This window comes from Bos grunniens, chromosome 2, assembly GCF_055505025.1.
Source record: "Bos grunniens cultivar Pamir isolate PY7600 chromosome 2, Bosgru_T2T1.0, whole genome shotgun sequence".
NCBI classification, from domain to species: Eukaryota; Metazoa; Chordata; class Mammalia; order Artiodactyla; family Bovidae; genus Bos; species Bos grunniens.
This window is the reverse complement of record NC_141166.1, coordinates 47690535-47712231: the sequence shown is the minus strand read 5'-3', so window position 1 is coordinate 47712231 and position 21697 is coordinate 47690535. Positions and strand designations below refer to the sequence as shown.

At 41.1% G+C, this 21697-nt stretch overlaps 1 protein-coding gene across 3 annotated transcripts in view; it reads left to right on the top strand.

The window, feature by feature from the left end:
• LOC147378055 (aldehyde oxidase 1) overlaps positions 1 to 21697 on the top strand; it is a 71716-nt gene that overhangs the window by 23881 nt on the left and 26138 nt on the right. For all 3 annotated transcript variants that reach the window (XR_015144223.1, XR_015144233.1, XM_086346714.1), the window contains exons 14-22: positions 465 to 649; positions 1994 to 2156; positions 4304 to 4396; positions 8405 to 8574; positions 8920 to 9049; positions 11436 to 11558; positions 14878 to 14974; positions 18343 to 18467; positions 20734 to 20867. Coding sequence is in view for 1 of the 3 variants with exons in the window: in XM_086346714.1 (XP_086202840.1) it covers positions 465 to 649; positions 1994 to 2156; positions 4304 to 4396; positions 8405 to 8574; positions 8920 to 9049; positions 11436 to 11558; positions 14878 to 14974; positions 18343 to 18467; positions 20734 to 20867 (1220 nt within the window). In the remaining 2 variants the exon portion in view is untranslated. The remainder of the gene's footprint in view (positions 1 to 464; positions 650 to 1993; positions 2157 to 4303; positions 4397 to 8404; positions 8575 to 8919; positions 9050 to 11435; positions 11559 to 14877; positions 14975 to 18342; positions 18468 to 20733; positions 20868 to 21697) is intronic.

The following is a 21697-nucleotide window of genomic DNA, read 5'->3' as shown; positions in this document are numbered from 1 at the left end:
CTTGTAGACTTTTGGATCGCAGCCATTATGACTGGCATGAAATGGTACCTCATAGTGGTTTTGATTTGCATTTCTCTGATAATGAGTGATGCTGAGCATCTTTTCATGTGTTTGTTAGCCCTCTGTATGTCTTCTTTGGAGAAATGTCTATTTAATTCTTTGGCCCATTTTTTGATTGGGTCATTTATTTTTCTGGAATTGAGCTGTAGGAGTTGCTTGTATATTTTTGAGATTAGTTGTTTGTCTGTTGCTTCATTTGCTATTATTTTCTCCCATTCTGAAGGCTGTCTTTTCACCTTGCTTGTGGTTTCCTTTGTTGTGCAGAAGCTTTTAAGGTTAATTAGGTCCCATTTGTTTATTTTTGCTTTTATTTCCAATATTCTGGGAGGTGGGTCATAGAGGATCCTGCTGTGATGTATGTCGGAGAGTGTTTTGCCTATGTTCTCCATCACTTTTGCTTTTAGTGGGAGTTTGTGTCAGCCTTCCGACAAGCCCAGCGGCAACAGAATGCGCTTGCAATAGTTAATTCGGGAATGAGAGTGTGTTTTGGAAAAGGAGATGGCATCATCAGAGAGTTATCCATTGCATATGGAGGCGTTGGTCCAACCACCATCCTTGCAAATAATTCCTGCCAGAAACTCATTGGAAGGTATGGAATCACGGCCTGAGATTCCAGGGAACCAAGTGGCTCTTTCCATGGTGACATGTAATTACAAGAAGAAAAATACTTACCACCTTTCTGTTTAATGACTTGGAATTCTAACAGGATTTCGTGATTATTTCCATGTGTCTTAGTGAATCCTGAAGTGGGCACCATATAGTGTGAGTGTGAGTGTGTGTGTGTGTGTGTGTGTGTGTGTACCCATCTCCCAACAGTATTGATATAGAGACACAGTAAACAAAATGAGTAAATCTGCATTCTTTATTGTGAGAGAATAATTTATCATTATGAAAGATTCATTATGGGAGTTTGTTTTTCAATAACTTGCTAAGTGTATTGCATACCTGGCTGTTTATTTCTACAGGTAATAACTGGACTATAGATATAGCCATTATTTCTTAAGCCTTCACTAGGTATTGATTACCATTTCAGAAGTAATAAACTAATGGTTAAAACCATGATCTTGATCAAGCCACACTGCCTGGGTTAGAATCTCATTTCAACTCCTATAAATTATGTGATCTCAGTCAGCTTACTTAATCTTACAGTACCACAGTTTCCTTATCTGTCAAAGGGGAATAATCATATGTCATGCCTCATAGGGCATTTGAGAGGATTAAGTGGTTGAATACATTGTTGTTGTTCAGTACCTCTGACTCCAGGACCCCATGGACTGCAGCACGCCAGGCTTCCCTGTCCAGTCCTTCACTCTCTCCAGATATGAATACATATATATGAATACATGTCTCCCAGAATCAATACATGTAAGGTGCCTAAGTAAGTAAGTGTTAGTCACTCAGTCATGTCTGACTCTTTGTGACTCCACGGAGTGTATAGGCTTCTATGTTGATTGAATTCTCCAGGCAAGGATACTGGAGTAAGTTGCCATTCCTGTCTCTAGGGGATCTTCCCAACCGAGGCATCGAACCCAAGTCTTCTGTACTGCAGGCAGACTCTTTACAGACTGAGCCAGCAGTAAGCCCCATAAAACAGAATTAAAACAACCTAGCATGCAGTCAACATTCTAGTGATATAAAGGGCAGTTACTCCTGGGTTGAGGACTTAACACAAGTTGTCATTTCTTTCTCATGACCATTGCATGAGGTAAATTCTATCATGATTGCACTTTTACAGGTGATTAAGTGGTGTGCCCAGGTCAGACACCCTGAGAATGGTGGACTGTGATTTGAACTTGGATTGCCTGACTCTGGAGCTTGTACTCTTTTTTTTTTTTTTTTTTTCATTTAACTGTCACTCTTTGTCTTACCTGTTAGCTGAGCTTGTGGGGTAGTGAGTCCTGTTGGGCTAGGAATCCTCTTTTGAACCTCACAGGCCCTGGAATGAAGAGATGCTGGATGCAGCTTGCAGGCTGATTCTGGATGAAGTCTCCCTCCCAGGCTCAGCCCCAGGTGGGAGGGTGGAGTTCAAGAGGACCCTCATTGTCAGCTTCCTGTTCAAGTTCTACCTGGAAGTGTCACAGATTTTGAAGGGGATGGTAAGTGGAACTGACCACATGTTCACTTTCCCAGGCCTGGGGGCCTCTGAGAATGTCCAAAGCAGAAAAGGCAACAACCCCTGCCAAAAAGCTATCGAATAGAGTAGAAAAGACAACCCACATCAGAAACTCACGGGCTTGCAGGGCATACGGCAGGCCATCTGTTGATGGGGTGTGTGCTTGGGGAAAAATTGCAAGTCAAGCACAGAGTTGTGTGGGATCTGATTTAGCACCACTCACTTATTTTTCTGACCTGTTGTGTGTCTCGATGGTGTTCAGAGAACTTGTTACTGGTTTGAACATATTTTCCCTCAGAAAAGCATTTTGGCTTTCTTCTCTGGGTTCAACTTTGTTTCTCTCACTTGTAAGATGGTGATGGAAGCCTCTCCATAAGGTTACTGAGAAATGGATTATCATAGGAAAAGGCTTCCTATGGTCCCTAATACTTCAGAGAACCATGGTGAAGACTGCCTAATAATCATAGTAGTAATCATCCAGGCATTCTTGCATCTGGTCTCCCTTATGACAAACAATTAAAGTTTACAAGACTGTTGACTAGGAAGGACACAACAAAAAAATCTTTATTTCAGAATAAATTTGCTATACCCAAAGGGAACTTGAACCATGTTGATCACATTAATCCTAAACAAGCCCGGCTAACAGGTAAGACAAAGAGTGACAGTTTAATGAAAGATAAGATCACTGTGCTTTTCCTTGAAATTATTAGCATTGTTCATGGCTTCTGATCTAGTTTGGTCTGGTGGCAAGACCAAACTAGATCAGAAGCCATGAACAATCCTCATGTGGTATAGAAATTAGTATGTATGATAAAAAAATAAGTATGTGTGATCATAAAAAAGTATGATCACTTTAAATTAGAGACATGGAGTTCTCTCTTATCATTGCTTCTGCAGGTATCTTCTCATTATACGTGAGTAGAACAAAAAACCAGAACAGTCATATCAAAGTTTTCAGAATAGAAGCTTGAAATCATATATAAGTGACTTATTGTCACCAGGTTATCCAAAGAGAGAAAATAAAGCCAACTCCTTCAATTAATAGTAAACTAATATAATTTATTGGATGAATCAAATGATATAAATTACAACTTCCATCTTATAGTCTTTTACCTTCAATTCAATTTCCTCTGTTAATATTGCTCTACTATTCAAAATAATAGGCTTTGTTGGCTTTAATTTTCTCTTAAAAATTTTATATTGTAAAAAATAGCCATTAGGTGGTACAGATGAACTTACTTGCAAAACAGAAATGGAGATACACAAACTTATGGGTACAGAGAGGGGAAGGGAAAGTGGGATGAATTGGGACATGGGGATTGACATATACCCACTACTATGTATAAAATGGTTAACTAATGAGAACCCACTGTATAGCATAGAAAACACTACTCAGTGCTCTGTGATGACCTGTAAGGGAAGGAAAACCAAAAAAGACGAGATTTCTGAATATGCATAGATGATTCACTTTGCTGTACAATAGAAACTAACACAACATTATAAAGAAGTATACTCCCAAAAAATTAATTTAAAAAATAAAAGAAAAAAGAACCATTAGGTGCACTGTTTAAAATCATGTGTAAGGATCAAATGACCCAGGTTTACTCAACTCTAGGAATTGTTCCTCCTAGGGCCCTAGAATGCTTCCTGCTGGGAGACTGTGGCAGAGAGGCAGCCCCAGCATCTTCCCTCCTTCCTGGTTGCCCAGGGGATACAGAACAGAGTTTGATACTCATTAGCAATGGTGCACCTTTGCTCTGACCTTTTCCTGGTTTAAATCCTCTCTTCTTTTCCAATTATTTACTTAGCTTCTACCTTCCTGTTTTATTGGTTTGTAAGTCCTCAAATCATTTAGGAAGGCACGTGAAAGAATACTAAGAAACATAAAGATATTGGGAGTAAGTGATCTACTGTACTCACTTAGCTCTTCATAAAACATTGTCCTATGAATGGATCTTCCAAAGGTGTGTCCTGGAGGTCAGGGAGAACCCTGCTTGTACTTCCAGGATTCTGAATTAGGCAAGTACTTAAAAAAGATTAAACTTCACAGCAGAGCTAAGAACCATGCTAGCCTCTCTCCCAAGACCATTCTGGCATATTTTAAATATCTACAATGGTTCTACTTTTCAGGACCCTGTTCACTATCCTGGCCTTGCAAGCAAGTATGAGAGTGCTTTAGAAGATCTTCATTCCAGACATTACTGGAGTACATTAAAGTACCAGGTTAGTGACTTTTTTTTTTCTTTTTTTTTTAAATTCAAAAGACCCAGGCTAAAACTTCTTCACGTGGACATCCCACTTACCTCTCAGTGATTCTCATGACTTTGTAGCCTGAACTCCCCTTCTGGTGAAACTACAGCCTACTTAGTGTTGATTAAAACTTCAAAATCAGTGAAGTATTGTGATTAATAATTAAGCTAGCAATGGTTATTTTTTTAAATGTCTGTTTTGAACTTGAAGAGTTCAAATGTGTTTTTGTTCTGTGGTTTTGTACCACTGATATGAACAAGCTGCCTAGTCTGCCACATGCCCTTGCCCTTGCCCTTGCCCCTGGCGCTGTATCAGGGCCGTGGGCTGCTTTGATTTTATTCACAGAGCCCTTGGAGGCTGATGAAAATGCAGTAATGCTTTTCGAACGAGCTTCTGGTTTATTTTGTTTGAATGTGGTGATACTTTGTTCTCCCAGTCTCCCTTCTCCAAGTGTTTTCTCTGTGAATTAGAGTTTTAGAGCTGAATCAAGCATAAGTTCTAAGAGTTAATTTCAGGCTGTCCTAATGAATGCTTTTAGAACAGAATTTCTCATAACCTTCAAATGGAATTTTCAGCTACAATGTCATAAGAGTATCGCCTGAAGTCATCCTATTGGTCAGCTATTCTTTACCTATTGGTAAAGAAACTTTACCTTGAGGGTTTTATTAAGTGAAGAACATGAAAAGGCTTTTAAAAGATTCTTTTTAAATAGATTCAGTTCATCGGATCTATCATTGGACTTAGTTATAAAACTTTGCAGTATGTTGTAATGAACAATGAAGTTGATGTATACCTCTTCAGTTTTTAGGTTCAATATGTTCAAAAGTCAAATACACCAAACTCCATTGAAAGTGTTGAAAGCGATCATTTTGAAAGTCAAAAATAGCTTCCCTTTTCCCAGTGTAAAATACAGTTACTGCAATGTTTGGCTTATAGATACCTTAACATTGCCTTGACCATGGAATAAACTTCAACAACCACAGGAAAAACAACAAATGAATGGGCTTTTAAATCATTCAGAGAAAAGCGATAATCTTCACGTAGCTTGTTATTATAGATTGCAAGACCAAGTTTTGGAAGTAGTGTATTTCTCACACAGATGTTTTGATTTTGTTTCTGTTTTTTCTAGGTTTTCACACATACAAATACCCACTTTGCTAGAGAAACTTCAGCACTCATGACCAGCATTTTTTTCCTCCAAATCAGAGATCACCCGTTAGAGGTGACAGTGTTCTTTGCTCCATGGTGTCTTTAGCTGTGTGACAAGCACAAGCAAGTAATCAGATACATACCCTTCCATTAGTACAGTCATTACAACTGGCTTAAAAACTGTTACATCTTCATCAATTTCATATTTATATAATATGGTCATATTGCCTGAATATGTAAAATGTTCTCTCATTTTCCCCCTTCCTCTACATTTGTGACCTACTAGAGTCGGATATGACTGAGCGTCTTCACTCTCACTTTTCACTTTCATGCATTGGAGAAGGAAATGGCAACCCACTCCAGTGTTCTTGCCTGGAGAATCCCAGGGATCGGGGAGCCTCGTGGGCTGCCGTCTATGGGGTTGCACACGAGTCGGACACGACTAAAGTGACTTAGCAGCCACCTTTAGTTAATGGTACTTAGGCCAAGTTCTAAATAATTTTTATTCATAATCTTCTGCTTTCCAGTTTGTATAAAGTCAGGATGAACACACACACACACAAAAGCTCAGCTAATACTAATTTTTTTGTGCCTTGTATTGTAGTAACTACGAAATTGAAGTTTACATTTAAGTGAAACAAATATGGACTTTAAAACAATAAATGTTAATCAGTAAAAGTATATTTTGCTGTAAAACAGTACATTTTATATGAAATAGGAATAAGTTCAGAGCATCCAGGGCTTCCCATTCCAGGGCACTAGTGGTAAAGAATCCACCTGCCAATGAAGGAGACTCAGGAAATGTGAGTTTCAATCCCTGGGTAGGGAAGATCCCCTGGAGAAGGGAATAGCAACCCAGTCCAGGATTCTTGCCTGGAAAATCCCATGGACAGAAGAGCTTGGAGGGCTAACATCCCTGGGGTCACAAAGAGTCAGACAAGACTGAGCACACACACACCACTCTAGGTGATAGCGAACATCTCATTTATTGTCAATATGCAACGTGTAAGCTTTCTCAACTGCACATTCTGGGACTCAAATACGAAAGAATATACTTTTAGAAAATTTCCCATGCGTGCATGTGAGTTGCTTCAGTCATGTCTGCCTCTTTGGACCCTACAGACTATAGCCCGCCAGACTCCTCTGTCCATGGGATTCTCCAGGCAAGCGTACTGGAATGGGTTGCCATGCCCTTCTCCAGGGGATCTTCCCAACCCAGGGACTGAACCCTCATCCCTTCCGTCTCCTGCATTGGCAGGCAGGTTGGCTACCACTAGCGCCACCCGCCTTAAATGATACTGATTTAGAAACGGCTTCCATGGCTTCTTTTCCCCCCAGGAAAGGTCTTGACCAGTAGGTGTTCTGTTGGCGACTGTTCTGTCTTCCCTCCTGCCATGTGCTGCAATCACTGTAAGCCTCATCTCAGAGAGAGTCCCTGCCCCAACCAGGCTTGGGGTGACCCTGTGAACAGCAGTGTAGGGCAGCAGGTGGGATGGGGAAGAGAGGCCTTTAGTTCCTTTAGCTCTCTCTGGGCCTCACCTTGGCTGACCAACCTTGGGCCCAAGTCTTCTCGAGCAAAGGCTCTGCGCATCTGGCCTCAGCCCTGGTGCCGGATGAAAGACTGATCCAATGAAGTGTGGATGGGACGGCTCAGCACTGCATCACAGGGCAAACTCCAGGCCTCAGAGCTGCCTTCTCCTTTCAGAGAGTAGCCTTTAGATGGTGGCTGCTTGACTGGCAATTTTCCTGGAATTTCCACCTCCCACAGTTCCATCAGCAACACCTGTGGCAACTTTAGCCTTGCCCCTAGTCTCTGAACTTGTTCTATTGTTGCTGCTGTTTAGTTGCTCAGTCGTGTCCGACTCTTTTCTGACCCCATGAACTGTAGCACTCCAGGCTTCTTCTGTCCATGGGATTTCCCAGGCAAGAATACTGGAGTGAATTGCCATTTTCTTTTCCAGGGCATCATCCCTACCCAGGGATCGAACCTAGGTCTCCTGCAATGCAGGTGGATTCTTTACCACTGAGCCACTAGGGAATGTCTCTTAATTCTTCTTTCTTCATACCTCCAATTTTCTTCTTCCAATAAGCAACCAAGAAAGCTAACAATTCTCTCATATTTGAAATACTGGAGGAGATGTTGTATTTCTTAATTTCATTTTGGTTAATGAAACTCATGTAAGGTATTTATGATAGCACAAGGTATTTATAAAGTACAAGGTATTTATAAAGCCAGTGGCAAGACATTTTACTCCATGGATCTCTAAGAAATAGTAACATTAATGAATCATTACTCAAAATGCAGCTTTCTATGTCTTCATTCTTTATCAGGATTGTCTAAATGATGAGTCTTAGCATTGGTAAGACTTCCTCACTCAAAATAGAAAATAAGAAAAGCTCTTGTGATTGAATGCACTTGATATTTTCTACAACCATGGTAATTAGGCTTTTCTGCAAATAGTACACGTGACATGCCTAGCTACAAGAGTCAGATAATTTTGATAATGAAAGTTAAGGATATACATGATCGTTTGTAAAAAGATGTTATTTTATATAACCAAGAAGAAAGATTTACATTCATTTACTTACACAAATAGAACCTGTGTTAAAGATATTTGTGGTCTATATTCAAAATACTGGGGGAAAAAAATAAGAACAACACCATGGCTGCACATCCCAGTTTGCCTACTGAATGACTGAAATAAGTTTACTGTCCTGGTGTTATTAATAGTGATGTTTTTATTTTCAGAAGTGTTCTGGCTTGAATGTAAATTATGTAGAGTTGTGCATAATATGATTATAAAAATGATGTGTTGGTTATCGATTAAACAGAATGCAGACCTAAAGCAGCTTTCTCAAGACCCAATTGGCCATCCCATCATGCACCTGTCTGGTATTAAGCATGCCACGGGCGAAGCCATCTACTGTGATGACATGCCTGTGGTGGACCGGGAACTGTTCTTGACTTTTGTAACAAGTTCAAGAGCTCATGCTAAGATTGTGTAAGTGATAAAGTTTTTATCCAACAAACAATAATGATTGCTTTTGGGGGATAAGTCATGTTAGTGAAAAGTAACTGTCTGAAGAGGATAAGCTATTTGTTGGCAATGTCCAATGTAGATTTGAAGTGAAATGGGGTTGAAGTGTAGGATTTACTACAATTTGTCCCTCCATAGAAAAACTTCATTGTCCCAGAAATTCTTTCTCGATTGTGTGGCATAGAACTATTTTAAGGTTTGGGGGCATATCTTCCCTCTCTTGTGTCTTATTCTCTGATGGCACATTCTCCATGGCCTGCAGGCTGTGGGGCTCCTCTGAGTAGCTCTGTTCTGTGTGTTCTTGTCTAGGTCTATCGATGTCTCTGCAGCTCTCAGCCTGCCTGGGGTGGTAGACATCCTGACTGGGGAACATCTTCCAGGCATCAACACCACCTTTGGCTTTTTAACTGACGCTGATCAACTTCTGTCAACAGATGAGGTACTGCATTTTTGCTTTCTGTTTTAAAGGTAACTTCCTCAGGGACTTCCCTACTGGTCCGGTGATTAAAACTCCAAGTCTCCATTGTAGGGCGTGTGAGTTCAGCCCCTTACCGGGAACCTAAGATTCCACTTGCCTCTCGGTGTGGCCAAAAAAAAAAAAAGTACCTTCCTCAGTTATTGGCACTTCATATTTTCTTAAAGATAGCATTGAATTTGGCACATCGTAAAGGATTCCAATATTCTTTGAATGCTTATTATAAATCACTATACTTTAATAGTGAATTAGTTCAAAAACATTCATATTCCACATAAGTAAGGAAGTTGGCTAGTTATATAAAAGACACTTGAGTGTTTTATATTTTTTCCTAATGGTGGTAAGATCATGTGCTGCTTTCATACTCAGGAAAGGATAAATGAGAGGAGAATAATGAGAACTTTTATTTGCTGATCCTTTCCCTGAGAATCCTTGCTATGGTTCCAGTCTCGGTGTGTCCAGCATCCAAGTTCAAGTGATATCCCCACTATGAAGCCTTTCCTATCCTTTAACCCAGGAGTTCTCTCCCTGTCTGAACTCACCCTGACTCATTCATTCATACACTGTGTATTCAACAGGCATCTTTTAAGTGAGCACCTGATGCAGGTGAGCAAGACCCGTGTGGTCCTTGTCCTCGCAGAACTTAAGGAGAAGGCAAAGTGAACCTATATTTACACTTTCTACCCTGTACTGAGCTTATTTATTTCAATGTCTTATCTATTTCCCCTGGTAAATGTCTGGAGTGAGAGCCCACGTCTGATTCATCTGTAGATTTCATGCTGCTTCCTGCAAAGCAGGGTAAATAAGCAGAGGAACAGTGATAGCACTATTACCACCTGAAAGTTTCAAAGGATAAAAAACATTGACTACTGTATCTGAACTCATGAGGAAATGCAGCCAGGGCAGTGTCCAGAAGGTTTTCTGCTTAACTTCCATTCAGTGTTCACCCAAAAGAGCTTCATCATTTGAAAGAGTCTCTGCCGCTGGCTCTCGCTAGGAGGCTTAGTTGATAAAAATGAAAGTTTGGTGACTGAGTGTCTGAAGTCAAGGTTGCACTCTCCCAAGGCAGGGCTGTGTGGTCCTGGAAGACGATGAGAACTATGGCTTTGCATAAATGTTAACTAGACAAGCAAAGCCATCTTGGGCCACACGATAGCACAACTCCCTGAGGTGTGGGGACACTGACTTTGAGCATCTCAGGGGCGTGCTTGTGTACCAGGTCATGTGGCAAACCCCATGTATGTGGAGAGCAGAGAGCAGAGCCATTGTGAATGATTGTCTCTGTTAGTTTCATCCCGATTTTAACATTTGTCCTTATCATGCTATATCTTTAAAAAATCATTTCATGGCAGAAATGTTAAACACACACAAAAATAGAGGAGAGTACAATGAATCCCCATAAACCCATCATCCAGCTTCAACAATGATTAACATCTGCAATTCTTGTTTCATTCATCTACCCACTGACCCCACCCACCTACACCCAACAAATACATGTGTGTGTGTGTGTGTGTGCACGCGCCTGTGCCTGGATTTAACTCTTTTTTACCACCATTTTTATCTGGTGATAAAACTACTATATGCTTACTGTAGAAAAGTCCTAATAATCTAATGTCAATCTGAAAAATGAGTGATTATGTTTTGATTTGGATCACAATAAAAGGTGGGAAAGAGAGTCCAGTGGTCCTATGACTTCTTCCAGTCCTGACTATTTCACTTTTCTAGAGCCTTGGTTTTGTGTTTCCCCATTGACTTTCTGCCCTGGTCCCTGGGTGAACTCCTTAGGCCATCTGTGTACCCCACCTGCAGGTGAAATGGTGACTGCTCCCAACTCACTCGTGGCTCCTACGATCATGTCTCTCCCTGAAAAAGCCTGTGCTCCCCAGTTCAGGGCAGAGACCACTGTCCCCTCCCTCCTTCCTCTCTGGCTGAGATGGTCTTGACCTTCTGGTCCTTCCTGTCATGAAGGCAGAAGCCTCCTCTCAGAATGGTCCCATTCGCAGTGTGGCAGCCCCAGGTCAAGCCGTGGGACTGACTCTCCTAGGCCAGATCCTCAGATCCTCAAAGCCTGAGTCTGCTCTACGTGAGGCAGCATCACACCAGTCCCTCTTCAGCCACCGCTGCCAATGATGGAGCAAGAAGTCCTCACTCTCCCAGTGCAGAGACTTCCCAGAGGTCAGCAGGCCAACTCTGACAAATTGACTTCTCTACAGAAGCCTTCCTTAACCACGGCACTGCGGTGAAGTCCCCTGTGTGTCTAGCTCTGTGCTGGCAGGAGGAGGAAGATGAACAGAAGGAAAGGACCTGCTGCCTGCCCTCCTTGGAACTAGAAGTCTATTCTGTATTGCAGGTGTCTTGTGTGGGTCAGCTTGTCTGCGCCGTGATAGCCGATTCCGAGGTCCAGGCAAAGCGAGCTGCTCAGCAAGTGAAGATTGTCTACCAAGATTTGGAGCCAGTGATCCTAACCATTGAGGTAATGAGTTCAAGGGTGGGGCCAGAGGAGCACATTTAAGTGGTGTATCATTTAAAATGCCAGAAACAGGAAAAAAAATCTGACTCAAAGTGGCTTCCAAAACACAGGGGCTTTGTTTTTCCTCAAACTCTGTCACTATTAGCAAGAAAGCTGGTCTTCCGAGTCTCCTCCTTGCTCCCCATGGTCCGGGCTTTATCTCCTGTGGTCATAGGATGGCAGAGAGAACACCACCAACTCCGCACCCCACCAGTCCTGGGACCCAGCATCATCAGGCATATAGGTCACATGTCCCTCTCTGGATTCATGATAGGCAAAAGCTGTTGGTTACTGCTGGAGGGTCAGATTTCCTTGAGGTTCATGGGCTGTATGGGGAGTGATGGAGACCTCAACAGAAATCTGGGCACTGTTTGGAAGGGGCAGGTGGAAAGAATGCCACATGGGCACCCAGCAATGTCCAGGAGAGGGGGCACACCCAGGGCTCCATATCCACCTTCACCGGGACTCTTTTAGGTACATAGTGAAAACCAACAAGAAGCTCCATGAAGCATATACTGTGACCCTAGTTTTAGATCTTTTAATGCATATCTTAAGTAAGTATGAGAAACAGATCCTATGATGCCTACAGCTATTTTGGCAACTTGAACAAATTGGGGAACTGCATTTCCTATCCTGTTTCTTAAAAGATTTTTTGAAATTTATAAAGGTTTTAAGACTCATCTCCATGAAATGATATGAGTATTCTTCTGCATATATTTCATTGGTTCTTATAATTTACGAAGTAATAAAAGCATGAAAGTTGGGAAAACAGCATGAGTAGATTAGATTCAGCACATAGAGACCGAATGTAATCTGGGAATACAATATTATCTCCACGACATAATGAATAAATTGTTCTCTAGGTGACTAGCATGCTCTGAGGCAGAAAATAAGGAAATGAGTTGGCCAAGATTAGTGTCTCCAGGGGAACTTGGCCTGGGGTATATTTCCTATCATGCTGCTTTATGCCAAGGAACATAGAGTTTGTTTCTGGACAGTGTCCTCAGTGTTTTGAAATTTAAAAAGAATCGTGTCAAGGAAACAAAAATAAAAAAGTTTAGTTGGAGTCAAAGAGTGATTAGGCTTTCCAAATTTTCCTGGCTAGTTTCCAATTCATTCTGTTTCCATCTTAATTGCTGACTTTATACATTCCTTCCCCAACATTTTGTTTTAGAGTTTGAATTCTTAGTAAGAATTTATTTGTGTAATATTTTATCAAAAATTTTGTTTATAATTCTTTGCCAAATTCCAGTGACTAAGTATTTTCCCTGCCCCACACTCTGCTTTCCAGCCAAATAAAATTCCAAAAGCAAACAGACACCACTCTCTTTCCACCCCCACCCCCACCTCCACCCCTAACTTGGACCAGCATAGCTCGAATTGTCTGCCAAAGAATCTCAATATCAAATACCAAGCTTTGACATCGTGGAGAAGAAATACCTCATGTTTCTGTCAAAGGTTAAGCTCTCCAAGATCAATCAACTAGATCAAGAAGAGTTAATCAAAGTGGATAGCAAGGAAATATGCCTTGTTCCTTGCATATTACAGTTCTTTTATCACTTTCCTGACCAAGAAATATTCAGGAAATTATCTCTGAGTTACTCAAAGAGCGAGCAGCAAAAGGCTAAACTCAAAGGAAAAAAAAAAAAAACTGGATGTATGAAACTTAATTTCTGTTTTGAACCTGGAATATCTGAGTCTTAGATTAATAAGAGATCATAGGCTTTGTTATACAGCAGACACTAACACAACGTTGTAAAGCAATTATACTCCAATTAAAAAAAATAAAATCATATGAATTGACTCCAGTAGGAAATGTGTTATCAATTCAAATAGGATAAAAATAAATGGATCTCCATCACTATCACTCATGTGTAACCTAGCTTATGCTTTTTTGAATTTTTAATAGCTTAAGTGGGGAAATGCTATCAAAACTATTGGCCCCAAGAGTCAGGCTGATAACCATGGTGAGAAAGCTGTGCTCCCAACCAGAATCTTTTATCAATTGTCACAGTCAACAGCGTGACCATAGCTAACACCCAGAGCTCTCTGTGTGACTACCTGGTTCCAAACAGGTTTCCTACATAAGTCACTAAACGCTCACAACAATCCTGTGAGGTAAAAGCTGTTATTATCCCCATTCTGATGCAGAAACTGAAAGGCTGAGTTACCCAAAGTCACACAGTTAATCAACAGTAGAAGCAATCAACAAACACTCTATCAAAGACCCTGGGCCTCGTGGTAGTAGAAACAAACCAACCCACTTTTTGAATGGAGGAAATGGCAGGATCACAACAGCATATCCATAAGGTATATTAATAGGTCTAGACACTTACTGTTGGCCAAAGGGAACCAAAGTTTGGAGAATCCCTAGCTGCCACCAGGCTGGAATTTCATAGATGGACAATAATCTATTGTAGAAATACTCCCAGGAGCTGACATGTCACATTTGCCAAGGACCAAGGGATTACAGCAAGATGAATTCCCAAAGATACGTAGGAAAACCAACCTAGAGTTTTTAGCTACACCCCTGATAATGTGTACTTACTATTATAGTCCTTCACTAGGCACCCAAGGGAAACCATTAGGAACCAGTATATAAGTGGATTTGTGGTACCCACTCTAGACTTGGAATCTTACTTCCAGGGCTGGAAGTCCCAAGTGCAAATGCTGGACTCATTCCCCCAAAGGAGAAGCTTGGGACCGGTAGTCAAGGCCATCATGTCCTTATCACTAGAGTGTCTTCAGATAGCATTAACAGAACATTTGTTATATACCATGTAAGCTCATTCATGCCTCATTTCATTTTATTCTTTTCACAACCCTATTGGAACTGTGTGTACAACTCTACCTTCATTTACCAATGAGGCTCAAAGAGGTGAAGTGATAGACCCACAGTCAAATAGCTAGTACATCAGAAGATGGACACGACTCCAACTGGGTCCAGAGCCCAAGATCTGAGTCCCCGTGCCTTGTTACCCTGGCTGCATAACACGGGCTGTGGAATGAAGAGAATAATTGGCCTGGAAACAGTTCCACCACTTGGTGCTAGGTGTTTTCTAAGCAGTTTTTGTTTTTTGTTTTTTAATTCAATGAGGACATTTCCATTTGCTCCATGGAGAGTCTCTCTGCAGCATGGTTCTTAACCCAGCTCATGGGGTCCTGATGAGGGTGCATGTGATGCCAGAGCCAGAGAAGCACTGCCCAGACTCAGATGATCCAGCACCATATGTGGCTGCTGCTGTGGGGCTGATGGGGGGCTCACTTTTCTGTTCTTTTCTAGGAAGCTATACAAAACAAGTCCTTCTTTGAGCCAGAGAGGAAACTGGAGTATGGAAATGTGGATGAAGCATTTAAAATGGTGGATCAAATTCTTGAAGGTAAAACTATCTTTAACAAATGATGAGAGAGGAAGCAGTCCTGGATCTCCCTTGCCATGGCTCCAGGTGTTAGTTACACAGTTGGTGTCTGTTTTCCCAAAGGTCAGGAAACTGAGGCTCAGAGTGGTTAAGGAGCAGGACCACAGTCATGTTAGACAGCAGCCACTACTGCTGCTACTAGTCATGTTAGACAGCAGGCACCATGAAGCATTGCGGATTGATAGCTTTTGTAAGGATTTCCAAAGTCCATGTTTCTTTCTCTGTCATCCTTTCTGATTTCTCCTTCACCCCTCTCCATCTCTGCTTTCTCCTTCCTTTCCTCTCTCCCTCCTTGTCTCCTTCCCCTACTTCCTTGCAGACTTCCTTTCGTTACATACGCTGCTGCTAAGCCGCTTCAGTCGTGTCCGACTCTGTGCGACCCCATAGATGGCTTCCCACCAGGCTCCCCCGTCCCTGGGATTCTCCAGGCAAGAACACTGGAGGGGGTTGCCATTTCCTTCTCCAATGCATGAAAGTGAAAAGTGAAAGTGAAGTCGCTCAGTCGTGTCCGACTCTTAGCAGCCTCATGGACTGCAGCCTACCAGGCTCCTCTGTCCATGGGATTTTCCAGGCAAGAGTACTGGAGTGGGTTGCCATTTCCTCTTGGAAAATAGTTGACTTGAGCTTTCCAACAAAATTCTTGTAACTTTTTGTTTTGAAATAGTTTTAAATTTCAGGAAAGTTGCAGAAACATTAGAGAAACTCCTAATTATCCTTTACTCAGATTCCCCAATAAACATTTCACTACGCCTGCTTCATTGTCCTGTATGTGTGTGTATATCTCTCTGCCTCTGTCTCTGCCTGTCTGTCTCTGTATGTATGTATATTCCTGTGCCCCTTGGAATTCTGGAGTTGGAAGATCCAGGGCAGCCTAGGAATCTGTTTTTCACAAATTTTAACAGTGCTCTAGGTGATTCTTAGGATTAGTAATCTGGCAAACACTCAATGGTGAGTTTATTTTGTGGGAGAGAAGGAAGGAGCATTTCTGCACAGAGAGGCCATGGTGAGAGTATCTTAGAAATACTGATCGTCCACTTGCTCCATAATATGTCCATGCACTATTTGTTCCATAATATGTTTCTGTGTGAGAATTCGATTATTGTGTTTGTCCTTGACATATTATTTAATTATTTCATTTAGTTAGGTAAGTTTTTCAATCTATCTCTTTCTTGAATTTTAAGTTGCCCATACCCTATAGAGCCCAGCAGTAAAGAATCCACCTTAATGCAGGATACATGGGTCTGATCCTTGGGTCGAAAAGATCCCTAGAGAAGGAAATGGCAACCCACTCCAGTGTTCTTGCCTGGGAAATCCCATGGGCAGAGGAGCCTGGCAGGCCACAGACTATAGGGTCACAAAGAGTCGGACATGACTTAGCAACTGAATGACAGCACAATACCTTATTGATAAGTATAAAAGTGAACAGGAAGCTGTAAAATGGACTTAAGTTTTCATTCTCTTGATTCAGAGGGATTTTATTCTTACTCTCCAATTGTCGTTTTGATGAAGAATTTATGACTACTTGTTTCAGTGAGAGATAACTGGAGATACTAATCATGATGGTACTGAATCTGCCCCTTAGGAAAACAGATGCCCCCAGAAAAAAGAATATTTAAAAGATTAAATATGTTGAGCATCACATCAAGTCATGAACTGTGTTCTTGAAGGGAATGATACCATTGTTGACTTTTACCAACTGTGAAGATATATATCTCAGCCTTACTCACTGGCTGTGTCATAGCCCTTGTTGTTGTTTAGTGGCTCAGTCATGTCCGACTCTTGGCGACTCCATGGACTGTAGCCCACCAGGCTCCTCTGTCCATGGGATTTCCCAGGCAAGAATGCTGAAGTGGGTTGCCATTTCCTTCTCCAGAGGATCTTCACAACCCAGGAATCAAACCCACATCCTAGAGGGACTTTAAAGAATTTGGTTTACAAATGAGCTCACTAAGGCTGGAGAGACATGATGTTGACCAGGAATCAAATGTATCTAAGTTTCTTACCTCTGAAGTTAGCGTTCTCTCCTCTACGTTATGCTGCTTCTCACTCATCTCTGTGAAACCCTATTAGCTGGGTTGGGCTTTACACTGAGAGAGTGGATAACAATCTCCATAGCAGGATTTGCAGGAGAACTCTGAAGCTAAAATGATCTTCCCCATACCCTGTCCTATTGGGCAGAGTACGGAGAGACTCCTTCATATCTTAACGGCTTTTCGTCTTTAAGGAACTCATTAAAATGTAAATACGCCTGAAGGAATCACTCCTAAGCCCATCCTGGGATAACATTTTATCTCAGGGATTAGCTGAACAAATTGGTTTTCAGCCTAGAGAGTTGTGAGCCACACTGTAGAGTGAGGAGAGGGCACCGTGGGTCCAGGGCTGTGGGGTGGGCAGCACAATGTAACAGGGTCTTAGAATATTGCCCACCTGATGGGTTTAAGCAGAAACAACTCTGTCTAATATTTTTTAGCTCTGTACTTTTTAAACTTAACCACATTCATTCTGTGTGGATAGGTGGAATCACTAATATTGTATACCATGGATTTGATCCTACTGACAAATGGGTTTTTGATGTACACTTTTGATAAAAACTTCAATTGAAACTGAGATCCGGGTTCTTGACCTTGTAACCTTTATATGTTATTAAAGAAGTAGAATCTACTTATTCTTCTGTACTCTCTTTACTCAGATTTCGGATAAGATAGGAAGTCCAGATTCTCATATAAAAGATTTTCTTGGGAATCCCTCTCAAATAATTTACAAATCACTCTTATTGCATACATTTTTAATTTGTAAAAGTTCTGCTTTCCACCTAACATGATGACCGACACAGTTGTATTGTTTTTTTTTTTTTACTTCTGTTTTTTATTTTTTGCCCTGTTTTCCAATGGATTACACTTTTTAGAATTCTATTTTTATTTATGTATAGTGGTTTGAGTGTATCTCTTTGTGAATTTTTTTTAGTGGTAGTTCTAGATGTTAAATTTATAGTATATTTGGTAGTGACACTTCATAAGTTTTATTAAATTATAAAAACCCTACCTCCCTTTATCCCTTTACTGTCCCATATTTATAATATGCATGCATGCTAAGTCACTTCAATTGTGTCTGACTTGTGCCTTCCAGAGTCGTCTGCTATTTCTTTTACTATGTATAATGTCCAGGATAGTTAGCTGCACTTACAAGAAAGAACAGAGAGAAGTACATCTACTCCATCTTGTCTTGGACTTCTCCTTGCCATAGTATTTTACTCTGGAAAGTCACACATTCATCCCTAGGACTTTGTGACTTACTGTATTGGCTGATTCTGGTGTATTTTCCTCTAACAGGTGAAATACACATGGGAGGTCAAGAACACTTTTATATGGAAACCCAGAGCATGCTGGTTGTTCCCAAAGGAGAAGATCGAGAAATCGATGTCTACGTGTCTGCTCAGTTTCCTAAATACATACAGGTAAGGTGGGGCCACATGGAGGGGATGTGGCCAAGTGGTTTCTGCCAACAAGATACAACAAGAACAATTAGAGGTTAAAATGTCATTTTAGAAACCAAAGGAGTTTAGAGTACTAATATTCATATCCTTTTGGTGTTAAGATCCATACACCTTTACAACTTTTAAGGTATTATGAAAGCAGTGATCTTCTCTTTGTGGACCTGTAACTTTGCAACCAGCAGGTCTCTTTTGCTATACTCTTGGCACTGTTAAGACTACAAAAGAAATGATGACACTAGTCAACACAGCTGTATTATATATGTGAAAGTTGTTAAGCGATAGATCCTAACAGCTCTTGTCACAATGAGAAATTTTTTTCTTTTAACTGTATCTATATGAGATGATGGATATTATCTAAACCTACCATGGTGATCAATATATGTAAATCAAGCCATCATGCTGTACACTTTAAACTTATACAGTGATGTATGTCAATTCATTTCAGTTGTGTCCAGCTCTTTGTGACCCCATGAACCACAGCACGCCAGGTGTCCCTGTCCATCACCAACTCCTGGAGTTTACCCAAACTCATGTCCATTAAGTCAGTGATGCCATCCAGCCATCTCATCCTCTGTCATCCCCTTTTCCTCCTGCCCTCAATCTTGCTTAATAAAACTAAAAAAAAAAAAAAAATTTGACAAAGAAAAGTCTGCCCTCCAAAACCTGTAGTCACCTAATTCACATGAAGCAATTAGGAAAGTATTGAGCAGAATACAGCCAAGTACTAAATCACCTAAGTCAGAATTTACAGAAGAGGGAGAATTAAGAGAATGGAGGTTTGTGAAGCCCTAGAATGATCTGGGAAATTCCATGAAGATAAAGTCTTAAGTCTGGATTTACAGTGAAAATGAAGTTTGTCTATAGGTGGTGAGGAAAGAGGCCGTTTCCAGGCAGTTCCACACCAAGATCAAATGCCACTCATTCGTTCATTCATCCGTTCATTCATCCCTTTGGCAAACCCTTTTTGCCGGTGTCCTATAGACCAGGCAGTGTGCGTGTAAAGAGGGAAGAATAGTACAGACTGCCTATGCTGGCATGGAAGATGTGCCTAGGGTGGCTAGTTTAAGCATCAGGGTGAAAGTGAGGGGAATTGACACTGGGGTCTTGATTCAGTAGGTCACAAGGAGCCAGTGTCATTACCAGAGCAAGTGGGAATGTGGAGAATGAGGCCTCTGAGAAGGGCTGGGTGAATTCCATTTCAGTCCTGTTCTGATCTTCACTCCTTGAGTGACCTTAGGCTTATCACCTCACTCTTCTTGGGCTCCCCGCCTACACCAGCCTGGCACTCTGTGACTACCAAGAGGGCTGGAATGGGGAGGTGGTGGGAAGGAGGCTCAGGAGGGAGGGGATATATATTTATATTTTATATATATATATGTATGACCAATTTGCACTGTACGGCAAAAACCAACACAATATTGTAAAGCAATTATCCTCCAATTAAAAAAAAAAGTAAAATGAAAAAGACTTAATGACCTCAGACATTAGCATGGCAAGGAAGAACAAGACCTAGATCCAGGGAAGACCTGCTAGCCAACTTCATCCAAATGAGAAGTGAGGGATGTTCATTCTCCAGTAGAGACAGTGATGTGCAGGGAAAAGACCCAGTCTGAGAAAGGCTTGGAAGACCATAAAATCTCACTGCTGCAGGAAACATATCTCTAGGAGTCAGTCTGAAAAGGATACCTTACATGTAGTTCATGAAGGAAAAAAAATTTTTTTTACTTTTATCATCACAAAAATATCTCATTGATATTGAAAGGACTTTTTTTTTCTTTGCTGAGTGCATGCTCAGTCGTGTCTGACTCTTTGTGACCCGTGACCCCTTGGACTCTAGTCCCCTAGGCTCCTCTGTCCAAGGGATTTTCCAGGCAAGAATACTGGAGTGGCTTGCCATTTCCTACTCCAGGGGATCTACCGGGCCCAAGGGTCGAACCAGCATCTTTTGCAATTCCTACATTTGGCAGACAGTCTCTATACTGCTGTGCCATCTGAGAATTCCGTTGAAAGGACTATGTAATATAAATGATAATTTTGGCACTGTCATTACAGCCAAATACTACTGAGATCAGCCTGGATGCATGCTTAGGTTTTTGGAAATCATCCCATTATTTAGTATAGCCACAGAGTTTGTGTATCACATACATTTAGCAATCAAAACATGTAAGACTGACCCACTCCCTTGCTGCATAGGAGTTAGATTAATGAAAACTGTTATCATTCACAGGACATAACTGCTTCAGTCTTGAAGGTCTCAGCTAACAAAGTCATGTGTCACGTAAAGCGTGTTGGTGGAGCCTTTGGGGGAAAGGTGACAAAAACTGGCGTCCTGGCAGCCATCACCGCATTTGCTGCAAACAAGTAAGTGGAGAGAATCTGTTCGAGAGACTAAAAATCAAATGAGGTCATGTTGAATATTCTCAACATTGTGGAATCTCAACACTTAGGAAGAATCTGAGTCAAGGTTATTTAAAATAACATATAATATACGAATGCACAAATTGCTGGCTTATTATGACTTCTTTATTTTATATTCTCAAGCTACATAGTATAAAAACAAAAATGAGGATAAGTTACTGAAAAGAATAAAAACCACAGTTAAAAAATGTGCCTGGAGAGTAGACAGAAGCAGATCCTGAAAAAATGAGATTACTTCTCCTTAGCACCTGTATATATATATAAATGTATAACTTATGCAGGTCAGTTCAACCTTTTGCAATAGATATTTGTATTGATCTGTGTATCTATATATATTGATATATAGATATATCTCAAAAGGTTCATATACACATATAATTAGATATAAAATGCATCTCAAAATGTGTGTATATATATTCCCTTAATTTAAATGAGTGTTCTGCTTTTTTTATGCTTTCATGTTTGCTCGTCACTTCAGTCGTGTCCAGCTCTTTGCAACCCCATGGACTGTAGCCCTCCAGGCTCCTCTGTCCATGGCATTCTCCAGGCAAGAATACTGGAGTGGGATCTTCCCCACCCAGGGATGGAAGCCTCATCTTCCTTGGCTCCTGCATTGCAGGCAGATTCTTTACTGCTGAGCCACCAAGGAAGCCCCTTTGTTATGCTTACATTTATTTATAGTACCGTTTTCCCTTAAGGGTGTCAACACATAACCAGAGAAAATTGTCTTTGGAACAGGCACATGAAGAAGGCTGAATTTCTTTGCTAAGTAA